A 10,650-nucleotide genomic window follows, 5' to 3' on the forward strand; every position below is an offset into this window, starting at 1 on the left:
CTTTCTGTTCATCTGTAAGGGTGTCTGGAGATATCTGGGAGAGCACAGCGATTTTGCTAATGATGTTCTGTTCTTCAGCAGCCCTAATCTTGGCAAGGTTACTACCAAACTTCCTAAGATACTTAGAAGATTCATATTTAAATAACTCCCAGTTTAAACCAAAAGAATTATCACGTTTAGCTTTGGTGAGGAAATGCTTGATTAGTTGCAATATATGAGATTTTACTTCTTCATGCTCAAGAAGACAGTTGTTTAATTTCCAGTAGTTGGCTTTGATGTAGCAACTATTTGAAGGCAGTAAGTTTATAGAGATAGATATGGCTTTGTGATCACTGAGGGGACATGGAAGAATCTTAAATGAGATGTCCTGCTCTTTTAAATTACTAGAGACTAATCAGAAGTCAATACGTGATAACGTGTATATAGCAGTATTTGGAAATTTAGCTCTCCATACGTCCACCAAGTTAAATCTTTCCACGAATGATTTTAGAAAAGTGTTTCTTGTGCTGCAGACATGAGGCCATCTATCTATTTTAGGATTTAGAACTACATTAAAATCCCCTCCCATTACTATATGAGAATTAGGGAATTTAGGCAACCAGTGTTTAAGTCTGTCTTCTATGTCCACAAATAGTTGAGTGTTCTCAACATATGAGTTGTACCCATACACATTTACGATAATGAAAGTAACCTTATTGTGATTAATTACTTGACAAATGTAATGCCCATTTGGGTCTGTATCTGTGTGCACAATATTGCCATTAAACCTATGCTTTAGGGTTAACACACCTGCAGATCTTTCGTTGCAATGAGAAAACCATAGATCATATCCCCACTGACTTCTCCAAAAGTTGACGTCCTTAGAAACTGAATGAGATTCCTGGTAGAAACATAAATGTGTATTTTGCTGTTTTGAAAACAAAAAAAGTGCTTTACGTTTAGTGATATTTCTTAAACCCCTGGCATTTAACGAAAGAATAGATAAAGAAATGCTTTGAGAACGAAGTAGCTAGATAAACTGTAATATCTGGCACACTGAGCCAGCACTGCACTGTTAACATTACCATCAGGGCTCTACACTAACTTTTTTTTTTCAGGAGCACACGTGCTCCTAAGTTAAAAATTTTAGGAGCACAGGGAAAAAAATGGGGGCACAAGCAGGTTTTCATTTTAAAGGTTTATTGCAGCGCAAACCTTAGACACACCAACACATAAAACGCAAAATTCAATTGAGAATGAATGAATGAACGAATGAATGAATGAACAAACAAATGAATAACGAACAACTAAATGAATGAACAAACAGTAGCTAAACAGAGAGCAGAGCTCAGCAGAGCTAACAACATCATCAAGGACAGCTCCCACCCTGGCTCGGAGTTCTTTGACTTGCTGCCCTCAGGCAGGCGTTACAGGTGCATCAAAGCAAGGACCAACAGACTCAAAAACAGTTTTTTACCCACAGGCCATAACCACCTTGAACAATTAGCCTTTTTCACATTACGTCACTTGCAGGGGAACTCATATCCGTTTTCAGCCTTTTGAATGGAAGAAAAGGTGTACGGTGGCAACATATGTTAACAAAACTGTATCAATCTTAGCTGTGAATGACAATAATATTGCGCATTGTTGTTTATCATTACGTATTGTTAGCGACCATTCCAGTCACCTGTCTGCCTTGTTTTGGAGAGGAAGTTTACTGACTTTCTATGGTTGCCACTTGTTAGCCAGCAGATTAGCATGCCTCTTCCATTCAAAAGGCTGAAAATGGATGTGAGGTTCTTCTGCAAGTGATGTAATGTGAAAAAGGCTAATTACATGCACCGACTGATGCCACTTCTGGCAGGTGCAACAATGCACCAACAAGGACCTAAAAGGACAATATTCTCACACTTACCTGATACAGTGCAATACTTATTACAGTGCAACCTCACAGAGCAACTTTTTAGTTTTTATAGCGTTTGTATATTTTATATTTATATTTCTACACTTTTACATCCATACCCAATACAATGCAATACCAAATACAGTGCAATATCCTGAGTTTTGTAGCTGAACTGAGTTTCTATAACTAACTAGAGACAATTCCCCAGTGGGAAATTGTGAGAGTGATGCAGTGCGCGTAGCAGTCACAGTTGCAGGAGCTGAGCTGTACTCTTTGACTACGTTCAGACTGCACCCTAAAACGACCCATATCCAATTTTTTTGCCCATATGCGACCTGTATCCGATTTGTTATTGACAATCTGAATAACACAGATCCTATTTTTTCACATGCGACCCAGGCCGCTTGGATATGTGGTCCTAATTCCGATGCATATCCGTTATTTTCACATGCGACTGTAGTCTGACCGGACAGGTCGCATTCATGCGACCTATACGTCATCAACAAGAGACAAACGTCACTATTCTGCGTTGGCTAATCCCACCTCTTTGGTGGAAAACAACAACATTTGTACAGTTTTCAGAATTTAAATAGACTTTTATAGAATTGATCAAGCTAATGGTGGATTTGGTAGGGACCTGGATGTTAAATCATCCTGTATTACAAGATTATAAGATTGTTCTGGAAATTTCCAGTAATTTGACACCTTCGGTCTCATTACTCTGCTGCCCACATTAATCAGATTATTGTGTGAGTTCCGCTGCCGCCACAAAAACCACATCGCCAGGTCTCGCCTCATCTCCATGCTTTACTTGAAAACTTGAAGAGTGCGCTTTTTTTTAGTTTATGTATTACGTAGATGTGCTTATTACGTGTCAATTTGCGCATGCGGGACACTTTTGGGTCGTTTGCCGTTCATATTGGAGATCGCATACAAGTCTTATATAATTGGTAATGTGAACGGCCTAACAAAAAAATTGGATTTCACAACAAATCGGATATGGGTCGTTTCAGGTTGCAGTCTGAACGTAGTGTTTGAATGTGTGACCTGCCATGAAGCTACAAGCCTGTGTCTCTCTGAGATGGAGCAGCCCCTCCCTCCTGTGTGTGTGAGAGTGAGCAGCCCCTCCCCCACCCGCGCGCTCAGAGCAGAGACACAGGGAAGCACACAGAAACAGTGTTGCCAGATACTGCTGACGTTTTCCAGCCCAAAATATGTTCAGAACCCGCCAAAATGCACTTAAAACCGCAACAAATCTGGCAACACTGCACAGAAACTGCAGGATTTCCTCAGAGCGCTCCCTCCAAACAACGGGGATTTACACGAAACCGGAAGGAGATATTCACAAAATTCTTTCACATTGAGCACTACAAGGCTCTGATGAACACATTGATGTAATTTTCTTGTCTCTAGTGTAAAAAATGATATTAGGCAGGCTATCCAGCGCTGGATTTACATACTTTGCAGTTTAATGTTTGATATATTTTAGAATGTTAAACTCGTCGCATCTGTGCTCAGTGCTTTCGGCCGCAAGAAGCCCTCGCACGAATGCGCGTGGTTTTTTTTCGTCGTTCGCATGCCGAAAAATTCGCTTGCAAATGCGAGTGAAATGTGCGCACTGTAGAGCCCTGATTACCATCAGGAAAAAAACACAGCCTAATATGAATTAGGCAGGCCAAATGGTCGAACATGTCTGTAAACCTAAAACTTATGGTTAAGGCAACCCACAGTTGAGAGAGCTTTCTTAGCTCTTAGTCTTTGAGGTAGGTCTACATGGTCTAGAGAAAACGTCTTGACCGAAAGGCGAACAAGCAACTCGTAGTCCAGCCTCCTGCAGACTAGAGGTCACATCAGGTAAGATCGGGGAAAAGTTCATCTTCACTGATGAATGCACGTCCCCCTACAAAGTAGGCATTCTTTCCTTCATCACGCGCTTTCTTCACCACAGGCCACAGGATCATTCTGGAATCCTTCGCAGATTTCGGCAGATCTTCGGCGAATCGGAGCTTGTGGTCATGCATGAAGGGATGATTTTTTGCAGCCCTCCAAACACCATCTCTGCATGAACGCAGGGCGAATCGGATGATGATGGCCCTCGGCCCCGTGTCCCCTGGCTTCTTTTTCCCAAGGCGATGTGCGATGTCGATGGCCTCATCAGCTTTGTCTTCCTTCTGGAGGATGGTTTGACATAGTTGCACCACATTTTTCTTCACGTTTTCGTTTTGGCTTTCAGGAACACCATACAGCTTCTGTTAGGGTTTTGCTGGGATTCGAACCTGGTTCGTTGGTGTGATAATCCAGCAAACCCTCACTAGGCCACCAGGGGGATGACTCAAATGCAGAGGCGTGAGGCGGAAGTAGAAAAAGAATCAAAAGGTTTATTTTAACTATATACACTATATACAGGGCAAAACAAAAGACAAAAAAAAAACCAAAGAGTATAATCCAAAAGAAAAGCAAAGTGCAAAAATACAAAAGCTAAGAAGATCAAAAAACACAGTACAAAGGAAACTGGAGATAAACATAACAGCACAAAGACTCCGTGACAAGAGGACTGAACTCAGGGGTATAAATAGACAAACTAATTAAGGACACAGGTGAAGATAATTAGGCAATTAACACAAACTCAAAACACAGGAACAGTGGCGGCCTCTAGAGGCCAAAATGAACACGACATGAAAAGGAAATAACAGCGGCCTCTAGAGGCCAAAACAGTCCTAGTCCTAACAGGACCCCCCCCCTAGGAGCGTCTCCTGACGTTCCCAGGGCGATCCGGATGGGCCGAATGGAAGTCCCGACATAGTTCTTTATCAAGGACATCCCGAGCAGGAACCCAGCAGCGCTCCTCAGGACCATAGCCCTCCCAGTCCACCAGATATTGCAACCCGCCGCGGACCCGGCGGGAGTCAAGCAGGCGATTCACAGTGAACACAGTCTGCCCCTGGAAGATGCGGGGGGGTGGGGGGTTCCTAGGGGCAGGGGCATACGTAGACGTCAGTACGGGCCGTAACAGGGAAACATGGAAAGTGGGGTTGATCCTCAGAGTCCGGGGCAACTGGAGCCGGTAGGAGACAGGGTTCACCCTGCGCACCACCTTGAAGGGGCCAATGTAGCGAGGAGCAAGCTTGCGGTTCTCCACCCGCAGTGGAAGGTCCTTAGTGGACAGCCAAACACGCTGCCCAGGGCGGAAAGCATGTGCAGGTCTTCTATGGCGGTTGGCCTGAGTCTGGTTGGTTCTGGAGGTCTGTATGAGGGTCTTCCTGACCTTGCTCCAGGTCTTGCGACACCGTCTCACATATTGGTTGACCGAGGGCACCCCCGCGTCCTCCTCCTGGTCCGGGAACAGAGGTGGCTGGAACCCGAATTGGCACTGGAATGGCGACAGCTTGGTGGCCGATGACTGCAGGGTGTTGTGGGCGTACTCCGCCCATGGCAGCCAGGTGCTCCACGATGTCGGGTTATCCATAGCCAGGCCTCGCAGGGTGGTTTCCAGGTCCTGGTTGAGCCTCTCCGTCTGACCATTGGACTGTGGGTGAAACCCAGAGGAGAGGCTGGCAGTGGCTCCGATGACCTTGCAGAACCCGTGCCACACTCGGGAGGAGAACTGGGGCCCTCGGTCTGAGACGATGTCCTGTGGAAGACCAAAGACTCGGAAGACATGATTAAACAAAAGTTTCGCAGTTTCAAGAGCAGAGGGGAGTTTGCACAGTGGTATGAAGCGGCAGGCCTTGGAGAATCTGTCAACTAAGACCAAAATGACCGTGTTACCTTGTGACTCAGGGAGACCCGTGATAAAGTCGACTGCCACGTGGGACCAGGGACGCCGGGGAATGGTCAGAGGATGCAGGAGACCCTGGGGACGCTGTCGTGGGTTCTTGGTTCTGGTGCAAACCTCACAGGACAGGACAAATGACCTTACTTCCTTCTCCATGTTAGGCCACCAGAAGCGTCTTTTCAGGAAGTCCAGGGTCCTCCGAGCTCCCGGGTGGGCGGTGAGAGGGGAAGAGTGACCCCACTGGAGAACCTTGGCCCGGGCTTGATGTGGGACGTACAAGAGGCCTGGTGGCCCCGTCCCAGGACCGGGGTCCTGGCGTTGGGCTCGTCGGACAGCCTCCTCAATACCCCAGCGGACAGGGGCCACAATCCGGGACACAGGGATAATAGGCCCGACTTCATTCTCCCTGTTAGTGGCAGAGAACAGTCTGGACAGTGCGTCAGGTTTGGTGTTCTTGGAGCCGGGGCGGTATGAGAGGGTGAAGTCAAACCGACTGAAAAACAGGGCCCACCTAGCCTGTCGAGGGTTCAGTCTCTTGGCTTGCTGGAGGTACTCCAGGTTCTTGTGGTCAGTCCAAACCAGGAATGGATGTTGTGCTCCCTCCAGCCAGTGCCTCCACTCCTCAAGGGCCAGTTTGACCGCTAGCAGTTCTCGATCCCCCACATCGTACCGGGACTCAGCAGGACTCAGGCGGTGGGAGAAGTAAGCGCAGGGGTGCAGCTTTCCTTCCGAACGTTGAGAGAGCACCGCGCCGACACCACTGTCCGAGGCGTCCACCTCCACGATGAATGGTTGGGAGGTGTCCGGGAGAACCAGAATGGGTGCCGTGCAGAAGCGGTCCTTGAGGTCTTTGAACGCCTTTTCTGCCTGAGGAGACCAGCCATAAGATCCACCTGTCCCTTTGGTGAGGTCTGACATGGGTGCTGCCACAGAACTGAAGTTCCTGATGAACTTGCGGTAGAAGTTAGCGAATCCTAAGAACCGCTGAACCTCCTTAACGGACTTGGGAGTAGGCCAATCCCGGACGGCCAGGGTCTTGGCAGGGTCCATTTGGAGTTGGCCTGTCCGTACAATAAATCCCAGAAAGGAGACCTCGGGAACATGAAATTCGCATTTCTGGGCCTTGGCGAACAGATTGTTCTGTAGCAGCCTCTGGAGAACCTGGCGGACATGGTGGCGGTGCTCCTGCACGGTCTTGGAAAAGATAAGGATGTCGTCGAGGTAGACAAAAACGTATAGGTTAATCATGTCCCTTAAGACGTCGTTGATTAGGGCCTGAAAAACAGCTGGTGCGTTGGTGAGTCCGAAGGGCATCACCTGGTATTCGTAGTGCCCAGACGGGGTGTTAAAGGCAGTCTTCCACTCGTCTCCCTGTCGGATACGGATGAGGTGGTATGCGTTCCGTAGGTCCAACTTGGTGAAGACGGTGGCGCCTTGGAGCAGGTCGAAAGCTGTGGACATCAGCGGAAGGGGATATCGGTTGCGCACAGTGATCTTATTCAGGCCCCTGTAATCAATACATGGTCGGAGCCCCCCATCCTTCTTGCCGACAAAGAAGAAGCCGGCTCCAGCAGGTGAAGTGGAGGGTCGAATAAACCCAGAGACCAGGGCATCTTTGAGGTATTCCTCCATGGCCTTGCGTTCTGGCTGAGAGAGTGAAAACAGTCTGCCACGAGGAGGGGTAGTCCCAGGGAGCAAGTCGATGGCACAGTCGTAGGCCCGGTGCGGAGGAAGAACGGCGGCCCTGCTCTTGCTGAATACCTCCTTGAGATCCCAGTACTCTGTGGGAACTTGAGATAACTCGGTGAGATCAGGGGGCTCGGCAGGAGACACAGGAGAGCTAGAGAGCAAACAAGAGGCATGGCATGCAGGGCCCCATTCCACAACCTGGCTTGTTACCCAGTCTATGCGAGGGTTGTGGCGAGTAAGCCAAGGAAGGCCTAGAATAACTGGGAACTCAGGTGAAGGAATCAGGTGCAGGGATATTTCTTCCTTGTGACCTTGAGACTGGAGGAAAACTGGAGAAGTAACTTGGGTGACTCTTCCATCACCTAACGCTTGGCCATCGAGGGCAGACACAGACAGTGGGACTTCAAGAGGTGCAGTCGGAATATTGATGCTTTGGGCGAAGTGAATATCCATAAAGTTCCCAGCCGCCCCTGAGTCTATCAAAGCTTGACAAGAGTGGACAGACTCACCCCAGGAGATGGAGACCGGGATGTAGATTCCTTGGCCAGGGAGTCCGGGAGAGAGGGTAGGCCCCGTCACAACCCTCCCTCGGCTGGACGGGGCGGTCCTTTTCCCAAGAGTTCGGGACATGATGCTCGGAAGTGACCAGGCTTGCCACAGTAGATGCAGCACTTGTCCCTCCTTCTGCGCTCCCTCTCAGATGCGGAGAGGCGAGTACGACCCACTTGCATGGGTTCTGGACAGTCACTGAAGGAGGTAGACGGTCTCCAGGTAGAGGTAGGGAGGCTGGAGGGGCTCAAGGCTTGGTGGCGTTCTCTCATCCTGTTGTCCAGACGAATAGCATGTGAGATGAGGGTTTCGAGGTCACTTGGGCATCCAATAGAGGCCAGACCGTCCTTGATGGGGTCAGACAGACCATGGTGGAAGGCTGACACCAGGGCAGTCTCGTTCCATCCACTTACTGCTGCGAGTGTTCGGAACGAGATGGCGTAATCTGCGACGCTTCCTCCTTGCCGGATGGACATGAGCTTTCGGGCTGCGTCGGTACTGATGTCTGCCTGATCGAAGACCCGAAGCATCTCTTCAGAAAACAGCTGGAAATCAAAGCACTCAGGTCCCTGTCTTTGCCAGATAGCAGTAGCCCAGGCTCGCGCCTTACCAGCTAATAAGGTGATCACAAAGGCAATCTTGCGGCGATCCGTAGTGTAGGTGGTAGGCTGAAGCTCAAAGGTGAGTTGACACTGGGTAAGGAACTCTCGGCACTCACTGTGCTTGCCGTCATACCTCTGTGGTGCAGGAAGGCTGGGTTCGCGAGGTGAAGAAGGCAGCATTGCAGGAGGCACTGGAGCAGGAGTGGGAGCTGGATCAGGAGCAGGAACTGGATCAGGAGATGCAGGCAGAGATGTCAGCTGTGCCAGGGTTTTCCCAATTTGCTGAAGCAGTTCCTCGTGGCGAGCGAGGGCCTCACGTTGGCTGGTGAGCGTACGTCCATGAGCGTCCATGGTCGCTCCGAAGCGTGTCAAAGCTGCCATAATTCCCTGAAGGTTGGCCGGGTAGACAGTTGAAGCAGCCTCTGCTGAGTCGGTCATGACGGAGTCTTTCTGTTAGGGTTTTGCTGGGATTCGAACCTGGTTCGTTGGTGTGATAATCCAGCAAACCCCCACTAGGCCACCAGGGGGATGACTCAAATGCAGAGGCGTGAGGCGGAAGTAGAAAAAGAATCAAAAGGTTTATTTTAACTATATACACTATATACAGGGCAAAACAAAAGACAAAAAAAAAACCAAAGAGTATAATCCAAAAGAAAAGCAAAGTGCAAAAATACAAAAGCTAAGAAGATCAAAAAACACAGTACAAAGGAAACTGGAGATAAACATAACAGCACAAAGACTCCGTGACAAGAGGACTGAACTCAGGGGTATAAATAGACAAACTAATTAAGGACACAGGTGAAGATAATTAGGCAATTAACACAAACTCAAAACACAGGAACAGTGGCGGCCTCTAGAGGCCAAAATGAACACGACATGAAAAGGAAATAACAGCGGCCTCTAGAGGCCAAAACAGTCCTAGTCCTAACAGCTTCAAGTTCCATCTTCTTGAGTATGACTCCATATCAGAGATACGTGCCTGGAGTTTAGCCATTTTCGATTCTTCTTTTTTGAGTCATGTGTCGACATTGTTTACTTTCTTCTGAGTATCTTTTATTTCACTGAATGCAAAGTCCATTGATTTCTTTAAGCCTTCTATTTTCATAGTGTTGTCATCAATTTTCTTTGAATTTTCGCTCACCAACCTCTCGATGGCATCAGCGCAGTCGTTGATGAGTTTGGACAAAGTTTGGATAACCTTGTTGTCCTGTGTAGATTCCTTGTCCGTTCCGTACAGAGCTTTTTTGGCAACTGGAGATTTGGACAGTGTCACTGGTATGGATGGAAAGTCGTCAGCCATCACTGCTACTGTAGACACGAGGCTGTAGTCATGGCAGGATGCTATCAAAGCGTTAGCTTTATCTGGTGTGCCGTCTATGATGTTGTGTCTTTTCCTTTCACGATTAGGCATTTGGTAGCAGCAGGTAGTTATATGATATTTCGTTGTTAAATTGTTCTGGGTTCGTCTGTATTTACGTATTACCATTTCTTTTCCGTTGTTTTTTAAAGTTTTGTGCAGGAGCTCAGCAAAGGACGTCTTACTCGGTCGCCATCTTGGAAAACCTCCACACTTCCTTAAATCTCTCATCAGATATTTCGATGTAATTACAAAAACGGTGTTTTAATGTTGACTAGCTTTGATGCTAACAGAACGTGCACTTCATGACACATTAACATTTACCTGCAGGGTTTCATTTTCATCGATAAGGAGAAAACTCCTTCCGCTCTCCTTCTCTTCTTCCTTCAACTGACCGAGAGACACTTCTTCCATCTCCTTCAGTAACATCTCCGACATTATTACACAATTTTAACCATCTCACACACACCAAACAGCCTCCAGATTGTTGTTGCTGGTAGTCTTCTTCTTCTGTCGATTTATTGGCGGTTAACAATCGATGTGTATTACCGCCATCTACCGGGCTGAGGTGTGATCTCAAGGGATATTAATCGTTGCAAATGCCTGCATGAGAATAACTCAAAACTGAGCCTGTAGTCAGACCTTGAGCAGGTCACGTCCTGATAGAATGTTCAAAAGATATCAATATTATGTCTCAAGCAATGTGTTATCATAACAGTACAATGCACAGTGAGACACAAGGTCACAGAAGAATTCTAGCCTTCTTTAACAATATTAAGAGATGTATGCTTGAGTT

At 47.6% G+C, this 10,650-nt stretch overlaps 1 protein-coding gene across 1 annotated transcript in view; it reads right to left on the reverse strand.

The window, feature by feature from the left end:
- The window catches only part of LOC132900265 (zinc finger FYVE domain-containing protein 1-like), a 38,856-nt gene extending 28,517 nt beyond the window's left edge, over positions 1 to 10,339 (reverse strand). Inside the window, exon 1 of the mRNA XM_060942272.1 lies at positions 10,179 to 10,339. Within this exon, the coding sequence (XP_060798255.1) occupies positions 10,179 to 10,292 (114 nt within the window). The 5' untranslated portion in view covers positions 10,293 to 10,339. The remainder of the gene's footprint in view (positions 1 to 10,178) is intronic.
- Between the last annotated feature and the right edge of the window lie 311 nt (positions 10,340 to 10,650).

The sequence above is a fragment of the Neoarius graeffei genome, chromosome 16 (assembly GCF_027579695.1).
Source record: "Neoarius graeffei isolate fNeoGra1 chromosome 16, fNeoGra1.pri, whole genome shotgun sequence".
Classification (NCBI taxonomy): Eukaryota; Metazoa; Chordata; class Actinopteri; order Siluriformes; family Ariidae; genus Neoarius; species Neoarius graeffei.